At 49.1% G+C, this 22,957-nt stretch overlaps 10 protein-coding genes across 10 annotated transcripts; 8 read left to right on the top strand and 2 right to left on the bottom strand.

Moving 5' to 3' along the window:
• Positions 1-178: 178 nt before the first annotated feature.
• Positions 179-820, top strand: PPTG_10958 (hypothetical protein; the record flags this gene model as incomplete). The annotated part of the gene is made up of 4 exons (XM_008906489.1): positions 179-233; positions 299-331; positions 392-649; positions 714-820. 4 exons carry the CDS (start codon positions 179-181, stop codon positions 818-820), a joined length of 453 nt encoding a protein of 150 aa, XP_008904737.1.
• A 2,616-nt stretch (positions 821-3,436) lies between these two features.
• PPTG_22806 (hypothetical protein) lies at positions 3,437-3,562 on the top strand (the record flags this gene model as incomplete). Its single annotated transcript, XM_008906488.1, has 1 exon — positions 3,437-3,562. One exon carries the CDS (start codon positions 3,437-3,439, stop codon positions 3,560-3,562), a length of 126 nt encoding a protein of 41 aa, XP_008904736.1.
• A 1,445-nt stretch (positions 3,563-5,007) lies between these two features.
• On the bottom strand, positions 5,008-7,325 carry PPTG_10957 (hypothetical protein). Its single transcript, XM_008906487.1, has 4 exons — positions 7,221-7,325; positions 6,564-7,139; positions 6,303-6,499; positions 5,008-6,234 (listed from the first exon to the last, which is right to left on the bottom strand). The coding sequence occupies exons 1-4, from the start codon at positions 7,279-7,281 to the stop codon at positions 5,065-5,067; spliced, it is 2,004 nt and encodes a 667-aa protein (XP_008904735.1). The 5' UTR covers positions 7,282-7,325; the 3' UTR covers positions 5,008-5,064.
• A 105-nt stretch (positions 7,326-7,430) lies between these two features.
• On the top strand, positions 7,431-7,711 carry PPTG_10956 (hypothetical protein; the record flags this gene model as incomplete). The annotated part of the gene is made up of 2 exons (XM_008906486.1): positions 7,431-7,592; positions 7,661-7,711. 2 exons carry the CDS (start codon positions 7,431-7,433, stop codon positions 7,709-7,711), a joined length of 213 nt encoding a protein of 70 aa, XP_008904734.1.
• A 165-nt stretch (positions 7,712-7,876) lies between these two features.
• On the top strand, positions 7,877-14,068 carry PPTG_10955 (hypothetical protein; the record flags this gene model as incomplete). The annotated part of the gene is made up of 1 exon (XM_008906485.1): positions 7,877-14,068. One exon carries the CDS (start codon positions 7,877-7,879, stop codon positions 14,066-14,068), a length of 6,192 nt encoding a protein of 2,063 aa, XP_008904733.1.
• A 614-nt stretch (positions 14,069-14,682) lies between these two features.
• PPTG_10954 (hypothetical protein) lies at positions 14,683-15,867 on the top strand (the record flags this gene model as incomplete). The annotated part of the gene is made up of 1 exon (XM_008906484.1): positions 14,683-15,867. The coding sequence occupies one exon, from the start codon at positions 14,683-14,685 to the stop codon at positions 15,865-15,867; it is 1,185 nt and encodes a 394-aa protein (XP_008904732.1).
• Positions 15,868-15,966: 99 nt separating this feature from the next.
• Positions 15,967-16,978, top strand: PPTG_10953 (hypothetical protein). The gene is made up of 2 exons (XM_008906483.1): positions 15,967-16,383; positions 16,450-16,978. Exons 1-2 carry the CDS (start codon positions 15,990-15,992, stop codon positions 16,935-16,937), a joined length of 882 nt encoding a protein of 293 aa, XP_008904731.1. The 5' UTR covers positions 15,967-15,989; the 3' UTR covers positions 16,938-16,978.
• Positions 16,979-17,154: 176 nt separating this feature from the next.
• Positions 17,155-18,407, top strand: PPTG_10952 (tryptophan synthase, alpha subunit). The gene is made up of 4 exons (XM_008906482.1): positions 17,155-17,230; positions 17,307-17,665; positions 17,735-17,971; positions 18,045-18,407. Exons 1-4 carry the CDS (start codon positions 17,223-17,225, stop codon positions 18,236-18,238), a joined length of 798 nt encoding a protein of 265 aa, XP_008904730.1. The 5' UTR covers positions 17,155-17,222; the 3' UTR covers positions 18,239-18,407.
• Positions 18,408-18,777: 370 nt separating this feature from the next.
• Positions 18,778-19,631, top strand: PPTG_10951 (hypothetical protein; the record flags this gene model as incomplete). The annotated part of the gene is made up of 2 exons (XM_008906481.1): positions 18,778-19,098; positions 19,164-19,631. The coding sequence occupies 2 exons, from the start codon at positions 18,778-18,780 to the stop codon at positions 19,572-19,574; spliced, it is 732 nt and encodes a 243-aa protein (XP_008904729.1). The 3' UTR covers positions 19,575-19,631.
• Positions 19,520-22,954, bottom strand: PPTG_10950 (hypothetical protein). The gene has a single exon (XM_008906480.1). It carries the CDS (start codon positions 22,879-22,881, stop codon positions 19,642-19,644), a length of 3,240 nt encoding a protein of 1,079 aa, XP_008904728.1. The 5' UTR covers positions 22,882-22,954; the 3' UTR covers positions 19,520-19,641.
• Between the last annotated feature and the right edge of the window lie 3 nt (positions 22,955-22,957).

The raw sequence follows: 22,957 nt of genomic DNA, 5'->3' as shown, positions 1-22,957 counted from the left end.
GATCGAATCGATCGCTGATTGGTCACTGTCAAGGTGTCCGTAAATGGCCAACGTCCGTTTGCACATAAGTTTTACGGTAGAGAGCATCTCTCAGTTGCCGACCTCCTAAAATTATGTGGTACACATAATTTTGGACGACGTCCCCCAAAAGAGACCACATTTCATTCCCAGGTCCAGAATGGTGAGCAGTGCCTCGGCAGCTGCTTGTCGGGGCGGGGACGCAGGCAGTGATGGTAAGGAGGTGACTGTAGATTGAGTTAAGGATGTACTGTCTAACATGCTGATGCTGTGAACGTAGCGCAAGCTGGATCTGCTGTGCCAGTGCGAACAAGTGAGTCTTGTGCTTCCACTTCAAGTTGGTGTTTATTTAATTTTTATTGCTTTTTCGTAGGTCAACGACAGGCAGCCAAGCATGTGGCTACGCTAAAAAGTGTTGAAGCTGCTATTGATACGATGGCTCTGCCTTTGCTGCTCGAGGATGGAGCGTCTTCTTCTGTGCTTGGAAGCGCAGATTGTCGTCGCAGCGGACCATTTTGTGACGGAGGAAGTAACAACAGTGGCGACGGTAGCAGGCGTAGTGTGATCAGGACCCAGATGATTGCACGGGCAGCTCACGGACGTGGGGGCAAGGTGGCCAAGTCGCAGCATCGTACGTACAAGAATGCTATAATGTTTGGACACATGTATGGCTTGCTGATGCTAATGTATTGCAGGCCGTGAGGTTTATGAACTCCGTGTTCGCCAAGCTGCTCATGCGTGCAAGCTCAAGAAGAGCAAAAAAACCAAGAGTTTCAAGTCACGCCCAACTGCTCGCGCGTAAGTTTAAGTGGAAGTTATTCGGTTTTAATGGGCATTATCAAGTAGGCGTAAGAACGGTGAATTGTTCACTTTGTGGTATCAGTAAGAGAAGGATTCCTTTGTAATTTGCAACATACAGATAAGTTATGAGTCAGTTGTATGGTTTTGCTAGGATAGCAATTGTTTTCAAGTTCGACAACGTAGTCTTGAGTTACTGCTTTTACGCAATTTGTCCAACAAGAGAATAAATTGAATTACCGCGGTGCCAACGCTCGATTGTGTTGTAATGCCAGCAGCTTCATCGAAGGAATAATTCAGCTTTTGCTTTAGTTGAGCTAACTACTTGTTGAATTCTTTTTACTTCGTTAATAAAGAACAGTTGTTTATCACTTGAAGTTTGCAGCTGCTGTAAAGTCACTGGTGCTGTAAGCACAATATCCTCACCAGTTCGCACTCGCGATAGCGCAGCGTAAGCGAAAGCTGCGCTAGAAATGGCAAATGAGTGAAAGACGACTTTATCGCAAGTTAAGCCTTGCATTATGAACAGTAAGTGCATATGGGAGTCGTAGCGGAATCTCTTCGCGGAATACTGTAAGATTGCTAGTTTTCTTTCCCCAGCTAACTTTTCTTGGAACGACAGGCACCATGTTTGGTACATCTGGCAAGAGCGAGGGCCCCATGTACTCGTCTGAAATCTGTATGAGTATTATTGGCAGCTCAAGCTCATTGCCAAATATTAAGTCGTACACTACTCCACTGGTTCCGTTGCACAGACCTGCTGTTTGTTCCATATTGTAGGTCAGGCTAACTGAAGCACCAATAGCAATTTTGAGATGCCTTCCAACGACACGATCTCTATCTGAGCCGGATGATTTGGCGTCTTGTAAAAGAGCTTCGATCGAGCTAGGCGATACGTCTCTGTGCTTAACTAGTCGCTTTAACTTAACCTTTTCGTGGTCAATGGGGGCATTTTGTCCCCTTTAGAGGCGTATCCTTGAGTACCACTCGTGTCACCCACGAGTGGGGTCAAAATGCCCCCTTTCATTATTTTTTGTGTGTGGGCGAGGCGGATTCGCCCTTTCTACTTGAATTACAAGGATTTACAGAATATTTGCTGTAGTACCGTAGATTATGAAGGGGCAAAATGCCCCCTTTGATGGCCTAATGACTTGACTTTCTATACTTTTATATAGCCAGGTCAAAAGTTTCCGTTCACGAAAGGGTTAACACTATGTTTAGAGCGAATATTAATTATCTGGTTAGAACAGCTTTTGAGGCTATGGTTATTCGCTTCAGCAACTTCGGCATTCAAATACGCTATGTGCTTCGCTTCTACAACCCAAGTAGGAATTTCGCTGGCTTTGCAGTATCTTGAGTTAAATAAATTGACATCCGCCTGCGTTGGACACTTACTACGAAGACGGTGCAACGCTTCAAACCACTCTGGGTCAGCTTTTCCTCAGTTCTGACTAGTTAATGTGCATACAATCGAAATCTCCTCCCAAATTTCGCGACCTAACACTTGAACAGGACTACTGATTTTAGAGGATGGTGTTGCTAAAGCATGTGGTATTACAGGATCTAACTGCGCTGAGTCACCAGTAAAAATTACATCTCTACCTCCGAAACGTTGATGACTGTGTTGGGGCCATATCTCGCGCATTCTTTGATCGATCAAGTACAACATACCGCACGATATTACACTAAATTCGTTAATAATGACAAGATGTACATCTTTGTACTGTTCTTGCAGGCGTTCGAGTTTTGTTGCACCTCCTTTCTTGGTCGTCAAAGGTGAATATGGACTTGAGAATGCATTTCGAGAGAAAGAGGTTAGCTCTAATGCCGAACAGATCGTCTGTCCTTTAATATTGAAAGCTGCTGTACCTTGGTGAGCACTCACTTTGAAGATCGTCGAGTAGCTGAGTACTCACAAAAAACGATGTGGACGTCCTTAACTATGTGCTTAATGAGCCAGCTCTTTCCAGTTCCTCGTTCGCCCTGGATAATCATTTGCATGGGCTCACACGTTGTATTATTTACCGATGCCTGAAGCCGAGCACGAGATTGGACCATGGCAAATACAAATGGTACCCATTGGGGTTCATCCATTACGGCAATTTGTACATTACTATTGACATCACTTATAGGGTACTGATAGCAACTTCGTTTTGATTCTGATTAGACGGTGCTTTCACGAGCTCGATGGATCTCTTTTTGCAACTTTATCCAAGGTTTTACGTGCCTTAAAGTCAATGCGTCGTCGTACAAATGTATCGGAGATCAGACAGAGTACATAGAAAAATTACCAAGAACGGATATATGTTACATGTAACATGTATGACATTGATTGATCTTATTTTTTTAAAACGCTCCCGTCTACCACTACCAGTATAACTGCCCTTGCATGAACCTGCTGCTTCAAGGTGAAACACGTTGGCTTAAACGAATTAAAAAACATAGTACTGAAGTAAGACAAAACAATGAATAGACACGTTTGGAGTTAATTTCTGTCTTCTTGTAAACGTGTGAAAGCATGCTTTCTTTCTCTACATGTTTTGGGCACCAGGAGCATTGGAAACAGGAAAGCCGTACGATTTCCTGTCTCCTATGGGATGCCATGATCTTCTTGGATCCGATGCCCAACCCGTCGAGCATGCTTCTGTCGACGGTACCAGCCACACTCACCCGTGGCGACGGTTCCCAGCCACAGCTTACCCAAACGATGGCGTCCCCTGCTACAGCGTTGAAGCAGCGACGGTAGCTGCTATCCACCCAGACGTTGGCGGCCCTCTGCTACGGCTCGTCTTGGCGGCAACGGTCCAGCTCTGCACACCCCGTCGGTGGTCTCCTACTACAGCTCGTCCTGGCAGCGACGGTCCCCAATTGCTGCTCTTCCAGACGTCGACGATGCGTCGGACGGCCCCCAGACACAGCCCAATGCTCCCAGTGCTCTTCCTCCTCCTCCGTCGCTTGAAAGCGAGTCGCCTCTGGAGAGGCGACTCTTCAGCATAGCCTTACTTTTTACAAGCTCCACTTCTTACCAGCTTCATAAGAGATAGCAGGTGTTTATCCCTTAATAAAAGGTCGTTAGAAACCTGGAAAGGAGCGTAAAAAGTGAGTTTTCACGACATTTCTTAGCCTCCCCATAGTGAAGGGTGATTTTCCTGTTTCATAAAAACCGACCCTACCCTTTAGTGACTTTTCAAGGTAATGACTCTGATTGAATCTTTAATTGAAGAGCTTAATTTTACCTTCAACGAATAATCTAATTGTTCTTAAGCCGAGGTTTTTTTTTCGCATCTTTTGGTCCCAATGTGCATTGTTATTTAATTGAACCCCTAACCCATTCCAAGAACTAATAGATACATTTGTAAAAAGTAAATAAGAGCTTATATAGCAGTCGTAGAATCGTTTTCAACGTCCCGACTTTTTACTGTCATTTTCCAGTAAAAAGTGAACATGCTCAATGTATTACGAAACTTTTTCTTTTTATCACTTGAATGGTGCGCAAAGACTACCGCGGGTTAGTTAAGGTTAAAGCAAAAGTGGCGGAGGAATGGACAGTAGCGGTGTTGTACGTGTTCCGCCAATGACGTCTGAAATGGAGTAGCTGCCATGGCCCATACATGGGATGAAGGTCACCTTGTTGGGGAGCACGGGAAGAAGGCTAGGGCTCCCATTAAGGCAAAAACGGAGTAAGCTGGCGTTTTCAGCTCGCTAAACAACTGTTAGGGACTGGCAACTAACACGGATAACCCTTGCCGCACACCATATAAATATATATGATGTAGTGTCCCCCCTATAATGCTGGTCGAATTAACTTGAACACATTAAGTCGACTGGCCAAGTGGTCAAGTTAACTTAAATCCAGATTCTATTCTGTAGCACGTCATAAGTTATCAGTAGATGTTGCTCCAATGTTAAATGATTGCCGCTTTAGTGACAGGTCACACGAATGTCGTTCTTCACCGGTTGGGTCAACATTGACCAGATTTCGCATAGAATGTCAGATATCATCAGGAAGTAAGATTTGAGTGTTTACACAAGCAGAAAAATAGTTGTTTACATAGGATCCACGAGGGGTCTGGAACCCACCTAAGTTTCTGGATTCTGGATTTCTGGATATAAATATCCAGAGAATAAAAAGGAATAAACATTTTTATAATTTTAACAAATAATGGTACAATAAATGAACATTATTTGTATCAATATTTTTATATATTTATAAAACAATTATTGCACACACGTCGCAGATAGATGGGACTAAATGTCCACCTGATCCTCATTGCTGGTCGATTGATATTGTGGAATGGAGAAATCGGGTGACACCACCATGGGGAACTCTGGAGATTGATAGCCAAAGCTTCCGTGAAGATGAGGAGGCATCAGCTCCATTCTAGGAGCCAGCAATGGAGGCCCAAATGGCATCGGCTGCCCTGGGTTGAAGTAGTATCGAGAAGGTGGAGGACTTGCTTCAGGTGGTAAAAAGTGTGGCACATGGAATCTCGCATACGCATCGCCATTTCCAGGCGAAAAGTACCGCACCACCTCTTTCGGCGCCGTTCTCCACAGAGTTTCCTCGCTCCAGGAGAGATTAGCACAAGGGTCTGGCAGCTCACACTGCCGCAAAAAGTCCCAGCCGAAGAGTGACGACGTTGCCGCATATACCTGTTGCAACTGCCACTCCAGCTCTGCATCGTCTTGCCGTCTACGTTGCTTCCTCCGCCCCCACTGCTGAGCGCCTTCATCGTCAGCTTCCTCTTCTCTGTCAAACAGATCTCCATCCACGCTGCCAATGTCGAAGGCACTGCCTACATCGCTTTCGACATCTTCCCACGGCACGCTGACGATGTATTCATCGAACTTTCGCTTGCCTGCAGACGGATTTCGAGAACTCACATCTTCAACTGCCACTGCATGCTCCTGCGGCTGGAAAACCAGAGCATTAGGATTAAGAGCCGACAGCTTTTTCAAAGAGGGTCCCACTTCTGCTGGAGTAGCTTCATCTTCTTCCACCGTGACCTCATCGGTTTGAGCTGTCGATGAATTTGACTGACAGTCACTTTCTGGATGAATAGACTCGATCTCAGGTGTCGGTTCCAATGCTGGTTCCTCCATCAGAGTCTCATCACTTGGATCTGCTGATATCATGCTGTCTAGCAAGTGGGTGCCATCAGAATTACGTGTTGTTGGCTCGTGGTTGGCTTGGTCTTTGGTGCGTTCGGGAGTAGCATTTTGCTGTACATCTGCGTCTGCATGCACTGCCGAATTTTTCTTCTTTTTCTTCTTGCTCTTCTTCTTGTTGTGGGAGGCTGAGTTCCCTGTTGACGTATGCCCTGCTGCTTTATCCTCCAGTGATACTTCCAGTAACAATTGTTCCATTTGTAGTGCCGCCTCTTTCTCCAAATGAGTGACGTAGCTTCGCAGAATAAGCTAATTTAACCACAGAACGATAACATGAGTGCCATTGACCATCGACACCAGAATCGAACAAGTCTTACCTGTTCCACTAGCATCGCAATTAGACGCTGGTAGTTTGCCCATGTGTTAATAGTCTCGCTTTCAGTCACGAAGAGCTTGTTGAAGTTACTCTCTGTGAGCACGTGAATCGACGTTAAGAATCCCGCTAACACGTCTCCTACAAGCGTGAACAATCGATCGGTGTCCTCGGCAAGCTCCGTTTTCACTGTCAGAATACCTACAATACAAAGAATAGGGCGTGAGCCGAACCAGCGACAATCGAAGGCAAAGCTGGCACATACCTGTGCCGATATCCATGAACTCCATCGCTTCAAGAAGCTCGTACGTTTTCTCCAAGGAAGTGTCTGTCGCTGCACGCGCTGACGGCTGCGTAGCTGCTTGCTCTTGCACGACTGGGGTAGAGGCTACACTCTTTGAAGCTGTTGTCGTCGATGCCACAGCGGCGGGTTTCTTATTGTTTGCTACTGCGTCTGTGGCTGTTCGATTGGATGTCTTGAGATGGCGCTGCATAAGCCCCACGCATAACAAACTCAGGTTGAGTTTATACAGTTGCTTTACGAGCTCCGCTTCGTCCAAGAACAATATCTGCTGTCGCTCATTGACACTGAGCTGTTCCCAATAGCGGCGCACGCTTGTCAGCACGGCGCCGCCGTCCTCTTCACGAGTCAAGGGGGTGGCCAAGGTCATCCAGATGCCCGTTCCTGGCCCGTGCGCTCCGCCAGAAGGCTTCGATCTCTTCCGGCCACGGGAATTCCCAATTGCAGTAGATTTACTCACACGATCTGATACGTTGGTGGCATTGGGAACATCGCTGGGCGTCGACGAACGAATGGCCAGGTACGATTTCCAGATCGGAGCTGCATTGACAACCACAGCATGGAACGCAGCGGTTAGCATGGCGTCCAATGTACATACACCTTGCAATCATGACCACGTACCTTCCGCGGTTGACGCGGCCTTCTTGACGGAAGAAATACTGCCTCGAGACATCGTCGTCATGATGATTTTCCTTGTAGCAATTGATCCGTCGCGGCCATAGAAATAGGTCTCGCAATCATTTTTGTGTGGCTTTTCTTTGTAATTTCAGATTTTTGCTTGTTTTATAGTAAACTTTATCAACGTATTCTGGCATTTTAGATTCTGCGACCATGGCGGACATCCAGCACAAGCGGGTAGCACTCAAGCTCAAGCAGGCGTGTGAGGAGACGGCAGCGCAGGCCATCGCGGCCACTACTGCCAGTGGACAGGCGAGTCGTATCCACGGCAAAAACCGCAAATTCGGTAGCCGGAAAGAGGCAATGGCAGCCAAGGTAAGGCAGAAGAGATGAAGCTAGCAAATTTTCTTTACTAACACATTAATCGCCGTTAACTCATGCAGATAGCAGCAGCTAAAGCCAAACGTGAAGCAAAAGAGGCAGCAGACAAGTGAGATAACCTGCTAAAGTATTGATAACGATGACGCCAACGTTACTGAAACACTAGGAATAGCCGATATAGCGTCCGTTTTTCCTTACTATTTTATCATTGTACTTTTGATTTAGTGCTTGTGCATTCCAGATTTTGTGCTGCAGTCTATCTTCTCTAGTGGCAACGAATGAGAACCGGCCGCACACTGCCGGTGCTACGAGCTCTGGTGGTCAAGAACTGGACGGTCAAGAGACGACATCCGTTCGCGACGTGGAGTGAAATTCTCAATCCGTTACTATGCATCTTGCTGTTCGTGGCACTTAAAAGGTTTGAGCCAGACTTGATTATCCCTGCAGGATGGGCCACAAGCGATGTTAACGAGTCATCTTCTACCTACGGATCTACTTGGAATCTCTACGCCATGACAGATATGGAGTCCGTTTTAAATGAAGGTTTGAGCAGTGCAGGAATCGTCGTACCGGACGATTCAAATAGTGCAAGCGGCAGCAACAACTCGTCGGGTGGAACATTTTCGGCTGCATCATTGCTAGAGACGCTCAGTAGCAGTCTCCAGATTCCAAGATTTTACTTCACTGAAACGACGATGCCTGGATTACTACTGAGTTTATCGCTGCAAGCTCTCATGGAAGGCAACAACCTCGCCGAACTAGGAGAAGACGGACTCACGGATTGTGCTCTAAAGTTCCTGCTGTTTGGTTACACCGGAGCTGAGCGCACAACTTATCATGTTCCCAATGCATGTAAGGGCAGAGTTGTGCCATACAAGATTGCGATAACCCCCGATACGCCATATACACGAGAATACTTCGCTGCTGCATTAGAAACGTGGTACCCACGCATCGCTCTTGCTCCACCCGTGAGGAGTATTTCGCTCTTGACAATCCCAAGTTTTGCTGATTCGCACATATTTTTCGACAATGAAACAGCGCTGGAGACGTATGTGACCAGTGAAGAATATGGCACAGAAGTACGGCACCCAAAAATCTACGCAGCCATCGCTTTTGAGGAATTTCCGCACGACATTTCTACTTTTGGTGACTTGGAAGGATATTCGATTGCATATTCGTTGCGATTTAACTCGACTGGAAGTGCTTCTGCAGTACCAAAGACCAAGAAGCCGAGACCCAACACCATTTCAAAATTTGTACCCGCGGAAAACACTATGAAGTATGCAACTCGAGGCTTTATGACGCTCCAGACCCTAGTGGCACGCTTTCTCAACTGCATGCCAATGTGGGATGTACAGTCCGAGACAACAAATGGAACGTGTCAAATCGATCAGGCTGTGATGGCTGCAAGTGCACAGAATGATCGTCGGCTGCTCGAGCAACTCGAAAAAGATATGATCATTGGTACGGCCTTCACTTTGCTGAACTCGGTCAAGGATCTGATTACCAATATCGCATCGGTGACTCTCCCGAATGTCTCTGTGGATACGATTCCGCCATTAAGTGTGGAAAAACTGCTAATACCATTGCGAATGGCTCCTCAATCGTACCATGGCGCAGGGGTCTACGGAACTCCAACGCAGTCATTTCGGTACGCTCCATTTTTTGACAAGATCGCCGTAGTGTTTCCCATAGGCTTCGTTCTCTCCTATCTGTATCTCGTGTCGCGTGTTATCGTGTCGTTTCTCATCGAGAAAGAAACGAGATCTCGAGAACTCATGCGGATTCTTGGAGCGAAGGATACGGAGCTGTTTGCTGGCTGGATGTTTGCATATCTTCCAATCTTACTACTTGGGGCAATGCTGCAAACATTTGGAGCTCATGGTCTATTGTTCCCCAATTCAGATACAACACTGCTCTTCGTTTTTTTCTTCACTTTTGCTACTAGCAGCTTCAGTTATGGCTTCATGATCAGTAGTCTCTTTTCAAGAGCACGAGCGGGATCATTGGCGGGTATGGGTCTGTTCTTCATCATGTTTTTCTTATCCTACAGCTTCAGCGACGATACCAGCGAAGCCAGTCGAACATGCGCAGCGCTATTGCCACCAATTTCACTATCACAAGGCATCGGAGTGATTGCGAAGCTCGAATCCTTTGGAGTAGGGGTGAACCATGATAATACCAGCGAAGAAGTCAACAATTTTCGATTTGCGAATGCAATTGGGATGCAGATTCTCGACACTGTGCTCTACATTCTACTTGGAAAATATTTCGAGAAAGTAGTTCCACAGGAGTTTGGAGTGGCGGAGAAATGGTATTTCTTCTTGACAAAAGGGTATTGGTGTCCTCAAGCTTCCAAATTAGTGTCTGCTGAAGAGATAGGAGACTTACCGGCAACGAATAATGACACGGTGGAAGCTGTTCGACAAGAATTGGAGACTCAGGAAAGGAATGGGCGTGCAGTGGTCATATCTGGATTGCGAAAGGAATTTTCGGTGCCTGGAGGTAAGAAAATCGCAGTGCACGGGCTCGATTTGAAGCTGTACGAGGGTCAAATCACCTGTCTATTGGGCCATAATGGAGCGGGGAAAACGACGGTAATGTCTATGCTTACTGGAATGACGAGACCATCCAGTGGAAATGCCTGGGTCCGTGGTCATTCTGTTGTCACTGATATGCGTAGAATACGCCGCTCTCTTGGTTATTGTCCGCAACACAGCGTACTTTACCCGGATCTGACCGTGAAGGAGCATTTGACATTTTACGGTCGTTTGAAGGGCTTTACGAATTCAACAGAACTTGCTGCGGAAATCAACAAGAAGATTAACGAAGTGGGTCTAGCAGATAAGACCAACGTTCTATCACACGCGCTGTCCGGTGGAATGCAACGAAAACTGTCCCTTGCCATCGCTTTTCTCGGTGATAGTACCGTTGTTTTTCTCGATGAACCGACAGCAGGCATGGATCCTTACAGTCGTCGAAGTACATGGGAGGTTATACAGCGCAATCGCGCAGGACGCGTGGTTATCTTGACAACCCATTTCATGGATGAGGCCGACATTCTTGGGGATCGGATCGCTATTATGGCGGAGGGAAAGTTGCAATGCGTTGGCTCTTCGTTGTTTCTAAAGAAGCGGTTTGGAGTGGGCTATCGACTCAGCTTTGTGCGACAGAGTGATAATGGTGTACCTTCGCACTCGATCGCATCGTTAATTCAACAGCATGTGCCTCAAGCGATCATCGCGTCGGATATTGGCACGGAGTTAACCTTTCAATTACCCTTTGAAGCATCTGCTGGCTTTCCGGCGTTGTTTCGTGAGCTGGAGTCGCGTCAGGCTGAGCTTAGTATTGTTTCTTTCGCCATCTCAGTCACCACGCTCGAAGAAATATTTCTGAAAGTGGCTGAGAGCGGGAGTGCTGAGGTACTAGCCAAAGAAAATCGAGAAGATGCGAAAATGGACGGTAAGGTGTCCATTATTGTTCAACCCCGTGAAGCAGCGATGGCCATGAAAGACCCAGTAGAGGGTGATCATACTGACTTGCAGCATTCCGAGTTTGCGTCTACGCGAGCAGTCCGGACATTTTCGAACCAGATGAAGGCTTTGCTTCGTAAACGGGTGCAATGCGGTAGGCGTGATTTCAACATGTTATTTTTCAGCACGATTCTTCCGATTGCTGCTATCTTCGTCGGTCTTTCGGCATTGAAATTCTCTGTGGTATTACTGAATGACCCGAAGTTAGAGCTATCTCCAACCGTGCAGTATTCACTTGCCCTGCAAACTCCAGTTCCGTTTGGCTGCCCTGGCAACCTTGATCTGAATAATGGTGGGAATACTGCATGGTGTTCTGAACTGGTTGAACCAACATACTTTTCGGAAGGTGATACATACGAACTTGAGATGGACACGACTGTGTATAGCGCATTAACTACACCAACAGTATTCGGGGTCACGTACGACTCACCTGCTATCGAGGCAAATGACACAACCGGCTACAATCTTCGCCTTGCGGAGTTGATCTTTGGAAAGGGCTACGGATATGACTCCGATGCCAATATGACCGCTTTGCCATCACGGGCTGGCGTTAAAGGGCAGTTTGGTGGCTACTTGTTACATGCTTCCGAAACTACGAACACTTTGAGCTACAACATTCTTGCCAATGGTTCCTCTACTCACGCCGCACCGACGTATAAGCATATGATTGACAGTGCTATCCATCGATTCTTGCTGTCCAAGGCGTCGAGCGGGTCGAAATCCAACGTGACCATACGTGTATCTTCACACCCGCTACCTCTTTCTTTCAAGACACGTTCAATCTTTAGCTCATATCTGAGTTTCCCTGCTGTGATTTTCATCGTAATCGCCTTCACTTTCATACCAGCCTCAATGATGCCTTACATTGTCAAGGAGAAGCATCTGGAGCAGAACGCCAAGTACCAACAACTACTTTCTGGAATGTCATTTTTTGCGTACTGGTTGTCGAATTTCATCTTCGACATGGCTTTATATCTCGTGCCGATGGTCGCGACGCTTTTGCTTCTTCGTTCGTATGGCGTTACGAAGTCCCTCAGTAGCGGAGACACTTGTGACTCGTGCACTCGAGACGTGCCAGCCGCCATGGTTACACTCTTCGTATTATTTGGCACTGCCATTGCTCCGTGGACGTACTTGTTATCTCATGTCATGGAGAAGCCAAGCGAGTGCTTACTCTATACAGTTATGATCAACTTCTTTCTGGGTCTTCTGCTGCTACTTCTAAGCTTCACGATGAACTCACTGGACTCGACCCGACCAGCGAACGAAGTTCTGGTTTACATTTGGCGTTGCTCGCCTCTGTTTGCCTTTGGAAATGGATTTCTCAACGTCCTGATGGCAGATTTATTAGCACTGTTCGGCCTCACTAGCTCACCACGCAGTGCGTTTGATGCTGATGTGGCTGGAACTGACATTTGGTATTTGCTGATCGAATGTCCGGTGTTTCTTCTCCTTGCCGTAGGGATTGATGCTGTTAAAGCTGGAACCGTACGCTGGCGTATCGTTCAGTTCATGGATAAGATCAATACCGCACGACGCATGTACACGCGTGTGCCATGTACCAGTACCAGGCTCCATATTCAGCAGAAATTCACCGGAGACAGGGTGATTGCCAGTGAGAACATCGATCCAGACGTGGCTGCAGAGGCTCGACGAGTACAGGAGAGCTATAGGTCGCTTGCTGCCAACTCTGAAGTCGTCCAGATCTTCGAGCTTGAGAAGGTTTATCCGAACGGAAAAAAGGCTGTGAAGTGCCTCTCATTTGGACTGCAGCAAGGCGAATGTTACGGGTTCCTTGGAGTGAATGGTGCTGGCAAAACGACAACTATAAAAGTTCTCACAGGCGACTTACTACCGACATCGGGCACTGCAATGATCAACGGCTTTGACATCTGCAAGGAACGAAGCAAAGCCCGCGATTCGATCGGCTATTGTCCCCAATTTGACGCTCTGATTGATCTACTAACAGTCCGTGAACATCTTGAGCTATTTGGTCGATTCAAAGGTTTCGATACCAACGACAGACTCAAGATGGAAGTGGATCGCTTACTCAACAAGCTTCAGATCCAAAGCTTCGCCAATAAACTTGCAGGTAGTTTGAGTGGTGGCAACAAGCGCAAATTGTCACTAGCGATCGCGATGATAGGCGACCCAAGTGTTCTGGTGCTGGATGAACCATCAACTGGTGTTGATCCATTCTCACGTCGATTACTATGGGACGTTATCTTGGAGGCGTCGGTGAAATCTAGGAAGTCCACTGTAATGTTAACTACACATTCCATGGAGGAGTGCGAAGCTCTATATAGCAAGGCTGGGATCATGGTGGACGGTGCTCTGCGGTGCTTTGGTAGCATCCCACACCTGAAAAATCGATTTGGGGACGGGTTCATGTTGGAATGTAAACTGGATTTGCCTCCTCGACACGCTTACTCTGACTTGGTACAGCTTGTTTGTGAGCACCTTCAGACTCCTACTCTAAACGATGGAATCCAGATCACAGCTCCACAGATTGTTGGCGTATGCTCAGCGCTCGGTAATACATCGTATGCAGACCATGCGATTGCAAGCTTCTCCACACAGTTAAACCGAGGCAATTGTGCTGTCGATATTGCATCTTTTTGCAATTGGTGGTTGTTGGAGGATAGCGTGCAGCGTTTGGATAAATTTCTTCATACTCGATTCAACGGCGTCGCTCTCATCGAACGTCAGGCGGATTTCTGTCGGTACAAAGTGACTGCTCCAAGAAGTGAGGCCATCGATGCTTCAACGCAAAGTCAAGAGCCGATAGCCGCTGTACTATCGCGCATGTTCGAGGTCGTGGAAGCCGCGAAAGGCCGACTGGGCATCAAGGAGTACAGCCTCTCGCAGACCACATTGGAGCAGATCTTCAACTCCTTTGCTGGCCGTCGCGAACCTGACAATAACTTTAATCAGTAACAAATCACCTTTCGAGACTTCATTTTCCAGTCGCGCCCAACGCATCACATTGATTCCGAGATCGTGACGCCGGGGAGACTCAGTACTACAGCCAAAACAATCGAGGCACTGCCGCCACTCATTCCGTCCCTCGACGTCATGAGCAGCGCTCTGCAGACTGCAACGCACGACATGGATACATTACAGCGAGCGTCAAGTCGCATGCGTTCAAACAGTAAAAAGCGGACTTCCGCTGTCCGTGCTCTGACCGCCGTGCACAAACGATCACCATTACCGCACCATCGGAGATCGCAAAGGAGACAGAAGATGCAGTAGCTATTAATCCTTGCACGTTGCTTCGTCATTGTCTTCCAACGTACCTCCATGCATTAACGTTGGTGGCGAACGCAGCGCCTTGGGTGCGTTGGTTACTTCAACCCATTGCAGTTTATCAACGGGGCGATAACTCAGGCCATTTCCATTGGCGGAAAAGGAGCTGCGATTTCCCGCAAACCGTCTGCGAATCATCTGGCGTTGCGCGTCAGCTGACTCTCTCTCTCCATTCACCGATTTGCTTTCCTCGACGGAGTTCAAGCGGTATAACTCAGGTTTCCCCCTTTCGATCTTAAGACAAGATGGTTCGCGTGCTCGCCCTCTCCGCCGCTGCTGTGGCTGCTCTGGCGTCCTCGACTTCGGCGCTGGACCAGAAGCTCTACGGTCTCAACTACGACCTGCGTCAGGGCCCGGACTGGGATCCCAGCAAGTGCAAGTCAGCGGACACCATCGCTGCTGACCTCAAGGTCCTCAGCACCATCACGTCCAACGTGCGCACCTACAGTCTTTCAGACTGCGACGTGACGGGCGTGCTCAAGGCTGCCAAGGACCTGTCGCTCACTGTGTGGCTTGGTGTCTGGGTGTCCGAGGACGAGAAGGTGTACGACGCTGAGGTCAAGGCCTTCAAGGAGCTGATCAGCGCTGGCCTCATCGACAGCAACGTTGTGGGTATCAACGTTGGTAGTGAGGCCGTGTACCGTGAGGACATCTCGGCTGAGCAGGCTATCAAGTACGTGACCGACTTCAAGAAGGTCATGTCGGACAACGACATCAGCGTGCCAGTCAGTATCACGGACATCATCGACACGTTCGTGCAGTACCCGGACATGCTTAAGGCCGGCGACATTGTAACGATCAACCAGTTCCCCTTCTGGGAGAAGATTGAGGCCGACAAGGCTGCGGCACAGTTCAACAAGCGTATCCAGCCTCTGCTCAAGATGGCTGGCGACATGGAAGTCATCATCAGTGAGACGGGTTGGCCCACGGGTGGCTCGGCCACGAACGGATCGGTGGCTTCAGAGGAGAACGGCGCCATCTACTTGAACGATTTCTATCAGTTGGCCGAGTCCAAGGGCTGGAAGTATTACTACTTCGCGGGCTTCGACACTCCCTACAAGGAGGAGCAGGCGGATGATGCTACTACGGTCGAGTCGCACTTCGGCATCTTCGACGAGAAGGGAACGATGAAGCCGGCGTACGAGAGCCTCAAGTTCACCAAGAACGGAGATCTGGGGATGTCAGGCAGCTCTGACACCACTTCCTCTGGATCGACGAGCACGACCGTCGGTGCGGGCACGGTCGCTCCTGGCGACGGCACCTCGACGGGCACGTCCACCACGTCTGGCACCTCTACTACCCAGTCGTCCTCGAGTACTGATAAGGCTGGATCGTCCAGCATCTCGACTGAGAATGGATCGTCGCAGCTTGTGGCCGCCAGCTTCGCCGCTGTCCTTGGTGTCGTCTCCACCATGTTCTGGAGCCTTTAATGCAGCAGACTACCTTTAGGTCTCAGTAGTTGTAACTAATGCACATAAAGTGAATGTTACGGTACTTCTTCTGCAATTTTTGTGTACAAAACCTAAACTCAATCCATAATTCGTGATCGAGTATGGCGCAGGCGAACGGAGCGATCAGCAGCGAGGCCAACGAAGGCCTGTTGGTGCTCGTGATCGACACCAACCCCGTGCACTGGTTCGCACTGGGCGGGAGTACCGCTGACCGCGCCGGGCTGCAGCAGCTGATCTCCAGTACGCTCGTGTTCGTCAACTCGTACCTGCTCCTTCATCGCAGTAACCGCATTGTGATCATTGCGGCCCACGCTGGCAAGAGCACCATGCTATATCCGGATCCAGAGCAAGACGATACTACCGGGAGTGCTGAACAGGCTGCTAAGGTCAACGCTGGCGTCTTGCAACGTTTGCAGCAGCTCAGCGACGCTCCTCTGGACCCAGCCAAGCCCAACCAAACGGCCATTGCTGCGTCGCTATCGCGCTCACTTTGCTGTGAGTTGCTGCAATGTTGAACAAATTATGATATAGAAACTAACACTGTTATCCAATGGCATGCAGTCATTAATCGTGCTATTAACGAGGAGCCGGATCTGCGACCACGTATCTTGGTCATCCAGAAGTCTCCGGACGTGTCGGAGCACTATATTGCAATCATGAACGGCATCTTCTCGGCCCAGAAGAAGAACGTTGCAGTGGATGCCTGCATCCTTTCGACGGAGCACTCGTCGTTCATGCAGCAAGCAGCGTATCTTACGGGCGGTATTTACTACAAGCCTAACGACCACAGCGGACTGCTGCAGTATCTGATCTCGATCTATCTCCCAGATCCGTCCATGCGCAAACTTTTGAAGTTGCCGTCGCAGGACTCAGTGGACTTTCGTGCAATGTGCTTTTGCCACCGCGAAGTCATCTCCACGGCGTACGTGTGTCCCGTGTGTCTGTCGCTGTTTTGCGAGTTCCGGCCCATCTGTTCCACCTGCGGCATCCGCAGCCACATCCAGCCCAAAAAGAATGGATTGCACAAGAAACGCTTGCGTGTAGATTAATACAGTATCATGCTGTTGCTTTAGCAGCTCAATTGCTTAAATTCTTGTTGCACTGTGACGTTGCCATCACCATCGTCACATCCGATTGGTTGGTAGGGGTTCTATGCGCAAAATCAAGATTATGCGCATCATTTTGATCAGCGGTTGGTCAAAATTGCGTTTTAAACCCTTTATGACCAATTGCAGAAGAGAATGTCGTTTTGCGGGGCAGAGTGTCGTCTGCATTTTTCATCAAACCACAGCGTCATACTCAGAATCTCCACACAAGTAGCAAACCGCAGCAACATGAGCAGGTACGGGCGGCATCTCAGTGTTTTCATGCAGGTTTAACAACATTTTTACTGATTATATTCCTCTGGTTTGCTGCAGACCGACGATCTCAGAAGTTATCGCTGAGCGCAAGGCTAGCAACACGGCGGCCTTCATCACCTTCGTGCCCTGTGGCTTCAAGACCAAGGCTGACACGGTGGACATCTTGCTGGGGCTGCAGCGTGGTGGCGCCAACATTATTGAGGTTGGAATCCCATACTCGGACCCGCAGGCTGATGGCCCGACCATCCAGCGCGCCCACCAGGTGGGCGTGGACCAGGGCATCACGCTGCATGACGTCCTGGCCACAGTGAGTGAGGCACGCAGCAAGGGTCTTACCACGCCGGTGGTGCTCATGGGCTACTACAACAACATCATGCAGTACGGAGAGGACAAAATCTGCCCCGATGCCCAAAACGGTACGACTGCAATTGACGCTGGAGGTGTTTGCACTCATTTAACTGATCATCATTCCTTCGGCACGGCAGCTGGAGTGGACGGATTCATTATTGTGGACTTGCCGCCTGAGGAGGCCAAGTCGCTCAGTGATGACGCAGCTAAGCACGGACTTGCCTACATCCCGCTGGTGTCCCCTACGACGACAGAGGAGCGCATGAAGCTGATTGACTCTGTGGCTCATGGCTTCGTATACTGCGTGAGCCTCACGGGTGTCACTGGCGCACGTAATGAACTGCCGCCGAACCTCGATGTGTTCATGGCTAAGAGTAAGTTCCTTGTTGTTGCGGCTTTATGCATGGTGGAAAGTCGATCTAACGTGTTCTGTTTAACTCGCTGCAGTTCGTGCCAACGTGAAGCACCCGCTAGCGCTGGGCTTCGGTCTATCGACCCGCCAGCATTTCGTACAGGCCAGCGCTCTCGCGGATGGCGTTGTTATCGGCTCCAAGATTGTCAAGATCATCGAGGACGCACCTGACACAGCCACCCGTGCCGCCAACGTCGAGGCGTTCGCCAAGAGCATCGTGAACCCCTAGGCTGTTAGAGACGCAAACTAGGACAGAACTGTTGAGTTACTATTGTGTCGTGCAGCGCACCGTTCCAACAAATTTATACTAAAAATGCTTTACTTCTCGACGAGCGGAGTCGGCAAGTGTTTTATTGTGTCCTGGTGCCAAGGAATTGTTTGCTGCCAGTGGCTCAGATAGCTACAGTGGTGCGGCTTTGCGCCAGACGTTCGTTGGCGTGAGTTCGAGTCCCACCGTAGACGCAGTTTCAATTCGTACTTAGAATAGTAAATTACAGTTTCAATTCGTACTTAGAATAGTAAATTACAATTCGTAGCATACTTCGAAGCCCGGTGTGTCTGTACAATTAGACTAAGGATCGGGTCAAAATGTGTGCAATAGTGTCTAAAAAGCGTGTCAGGGTGTCAGTACTGGGTGATTGGCCAAAATGGCGAATTAGTCTCAGAATCTGCCAATCGACATGCGCACATCCTTTTGACGAATTAGGACGCGGAACACGAAAGGGTGCGGCTCGCTTCAACTCCTGCTCTTGGATACGGGCATAAATAATGGATGTGATGGAGGCGATGAAGAACGAGGGCAACGCTCTATTTCAGCAGCAACGCTTTGATGAGGCTGTGCGAGTCTACACCTCCGTACTCGATAAGCTGCGAGACTCCGGTCCTGTTGATGAAACCGCCGCACGACTCGAAATTGCAGTGCGACTGAACCGCGCGTGGGCATGGGTCCAAATACCTAACGACGAGAGTAGTGAGGCCACGCTAGCTGCAGCGGAGCAGGACTGCAGCTCTGTGATTGCAAAGGATGCGTCTTGTGTAAAGGCATTTTACCGACGAGCACTTGCACGAGAGCGCAGAGGGCAGTGGAAGGTAGGATGGAATAGTACGCATCTGTAAGTATCTTTCCAGTGACACACCGTTTATAATCTTTGTAGCTGGCAATAGAGGACGCATCGGCAGTGAAGCAACTTGAACCTGGTAACCCTTCCATTGCTCCGTTGCTGGAGCGGCTGCAACAGCGCAATCAGGAGGAGGACGAGTTGACACCGAACTTTCAACAGTGTACACTCAATAATGTTGCCAGCACCACCTCATCGTCGTCAAATGCACTTGCTGGCGAGGCTGAAGATGCATGGAAATCCCTGCAAGCAGCTGAAATTGATCTCCTGAATGTTTATTCTAAAAAGCGGCCATCGATGGCACGTCGCAAGCAGAAGGAACCTCAGAAAGATAAACGGGAGATCTCGCAGAAGACGGATGACCTATGGGAATCACTGAGGTGTGAGGAGATTACAACAGTCGCTAAAGCTTTTCCTCGGTCGAAGAAGGGAGCTTCTATTGAGTAAACTACAGTGTTAGACTGCCATCAATGCAGAATAAAAGACGATGACAATAAATTCTATGACGTTATTTCTACCAGTCTTCATCGTCATCGTCGCCCAGATCGATAATTTGAGGTCGAGCTCGTCGGTAGCGATGGCCGCAGCTTGAGCAGCTGGCGTTGGTTTGCAGATTGATCAAAGTGCAACGTGAACAGCTCCAAGCAGCCGCAGGCTTATTTGTGCTGTGCTGTTCGCCCGCATCTACGACTTTTTCACGGGCTGAGCGGCGGTGATCGCTAAGGACATTCTCGACGAAGGCATCCTCGTCTTCGGAGTCGGAGAAGTCGCTTGTTTTTCGCTTCTTCGACGGTGACCATGAGCCTTCGTCAACCTCCGGAGCAAATGACACACTCCGTTTTATCTTGGCAGGTGCGGCGGCTGGTTCAGACTGGACTGGAGCCGGATGAGACGATTCCTCTAGTGAGCTCGTCGATAGCACAGGACGTCGGAGTGGTGGCTTTGGAGTACATGAAATGTCAACTTCAGAGGCCTCGGAAGTGCGAGGTCGCGACAGAAAATCGTCTTCTTGTTCGCTTTCTGATTCACTTTCGCCCAAAACTTCGTCAGGTTCGTCTTCATCGGTGCTTGATCCAGCCTCAGATTCGTCGGAATCGTCGATACTTTTGCGTTTCTTGTTTTTTGGGCGTTTGGTCTTGCTTTCTTGTTCAGCACGGTGTTTCGCAGCCTCGATAATCTCCATACGCTTCCGCTTCCGCTCTTCATCACGCTGGTTGTCTTTTTCTTCGTTTTCAGCTTGATGTTCTTGAAGCAACTCCCAGTCAATGCGGCAACTGAAAGCAAAGCTCACAAGGTCATTCTGCACTTGTTGTAACGCTGCCTGCATCACTTCGTCGTCGACTGATGCATAGGAGCGGTGATGCCCCCAACTGTTCAAATCTTCTTCTGGTGGCATGCCAATTTGCGGATGATATCCTTTGTCTGTGTCCTTGTCAACGTCCTCGTCACTGGTAGTACCTCGATCAGGCGAAGTTTCGTTTCCTATTTCCTTCCCATTGTCATCATTACCATCGATCGTTATTACGGATGGAGCTTCGTTACCAGTATCTCTCCATTGACAACGATCACATTTCAGCTGATCGTGGGTGTCGGACATGGTGTCTTTCCGGAACACAAACAGTCTCTTGAGGTCCTTAGAAGACAGCGAGTTCACCTCCTCTTTATCATCGACGATATTCTGAAGCCCCTCTTTGGAGAGCTGACGTTGGAAGATCTTTTCTTCCAGAGTCCCCGTCGCTAGGAAGCGGTACACGTAGCACATCTTTTTCTGCCCCTCACGCCACACCCGAGCAGCAGCTTGTTTGTCTGTCGCGGGATTCCAATCAGGATCAAAGAGCACCAATCGATTCGCGCCAATTAAGTTCAAACCACAGCCTCCAGCTTTACTTGACAGTAAGAACGCAAACGAGTTCGTTGTCGGGTCATTGAAAGTGTCGACAAGCTTTTTTCGCTTCTTGGCAGAAGTCGTTCCATCCAGACGAACAAATGGCAGATGTCTCTCCTGACAGAGTGTAGAGACCACATCCAACGTCTGAGTGTAGTTCGACACGATCACGATCCGGTCTGTTGTTGTTTTTCTCATCGAAAACATCAATCGGTCGAGTAGAAGCATCTTTCCGGACCACTCAGGGTAACATGTACGTCCACCAAATCCTCGCCGATGCTGGTTATCATCACCTCCGCTTCGTCTGGATTCCTTCGCCGATGCAAAATACTGAGCACAGTTGCTAAACCCAGGAAGCTTGGTATTGGTTTTCCCCATCTCATCAAATATAAGCAGCGGGTGGTTGCACAACTTCTTTAACGCAGTGATAGAAGACAGAACGTTCGCGCTCGAACGCTTCATCATATCACGACAAGCACTGGACGACAGGAAATGATTATAGAGTTGCTCTTGAAGTGGAGATAGCGGGCAACAAATCACCTGCATTAGTTTTGGTGGAAGGTGTTTGGCGTTTAGAATGTTGCCTCGACGCAGAATGAACTGATTCACGACTTCACACAGCATAGCCGAGCACGACTGCGCCACTTCTCGCTCTCGGTCCGTTGAGTCCGGCTCACGTCCAATTAAGATAGGTCCCAGGTAATTCTTCCTAAACTCACTTGGCGTGCCAAGAATATTTGGGTTCGTAAAGTCCACCATCGCGAAAAACTCTTCCAGGTCATTCTGCATCGGTGTACCAGACAGAAGCACACGTTTCCGACATGCCAAGGACGATAGTGCCTTGTTAATCTGTGAGTTGGCGTTCTTGAGTCGATGGGCTTCGTCACAAATTAGCAGTTCACAGCAAGCTGGTGTGTCTGCGAACTTCTGGACGTGCATACGGAACGTCTCGTACGAAATGATCAGCACTTGGGCAGAGAATCCGGGTCGTGGCCTCTTGCTTCCCTCAATAAACTGGTTAATGCCTTTGATCACTGTTTCCCGCTTGGCTTCATACAGCGCCACTGTTTTCACACGTCCATGTAGCCATTTGATAATTTCGTCGTCCCAATTCTTCACTAGCGACGTCGGACACACCACAATAGCTCGGTTTACCGTCGGCTTCATGTCCATGCCGGTCATCAGCAGCGTATACATCAACGTAATACTCTGTAGAGTCTTACCGAGACCCATATCATCAGCCAGGATGCATCCTTGACCGTCGAAGCCCTTCACTTGACATACACAGTCGAACATGAACTGTACGCCTTCCCGTTGATGAGGACGCAGGAACTTGCCCACGATCTCGGGCACCACAACTTTAATCTCGGGGTCCGTCTCACTCTGCCATAGTACAAGTGGAGGTGGCGCATCGGCTACTGGAGCTGCAACAGGAGCAGGCTCTTCTACTGTTACAGGCTCTGGCTCAACGGGCGTTTCGATCTCCTCGACGTCCACTTCAACAGGCGGCATGTCATGGCGTACCATGGGCTTCAACACTAAAGAGCCCCAGCGTCGTCGCATTCCGAGCGTCTTAGTCTGAAGCAGGCGGTTGCTCTCCTGTGTGCGGCCACTTTCTCCACACGGTGACTTGAATGGACGTCGTACGCGCTGTGCACGGCGTTCGGGCTCCATCACCAGGAAAGACAGGAATGGGAGCCGCTTGACAGACAGCGACGCGCCACTACGCAGCGCCTGACGATTGCTGGCGGCCTCAGCATCTTCATATGCATCCCCATCATCGTCTTGAGTCTGAACGGGCGCTGCCTTGCCCTTCACGGGCAGCACGAACGGCTTGAACTGCGCGCCGCCACCGCGTCGACGCAGCATGTTTCTGGACGTGTTCAAAGTGTGGAAAGGCTGCAATGATTGGCCAAATTGCGCGAAAGACCATCACTCTCGTTGA

The sequence above is a fragment of the Phytophthora parasitica genome, assembly GCF_000247585.1.
Source record: "Phytophthora parasitica INRA-310 unplaced genomic scaffold supercont2.23, whole genome shotgun sequence".
Taxonomy (NCBI): domain Eukaryota; phylum Oomycota; class Peronosporomycetes; order Peronosporales; family Peronosporaceae; genus Phytophthora; species Phytophthora nicotianae.
The sequence above is the reverse complement of the archived record's forward strand: the minus strand, read 5'-3'. Positions and strand labels throughout refer to the sequence as shown.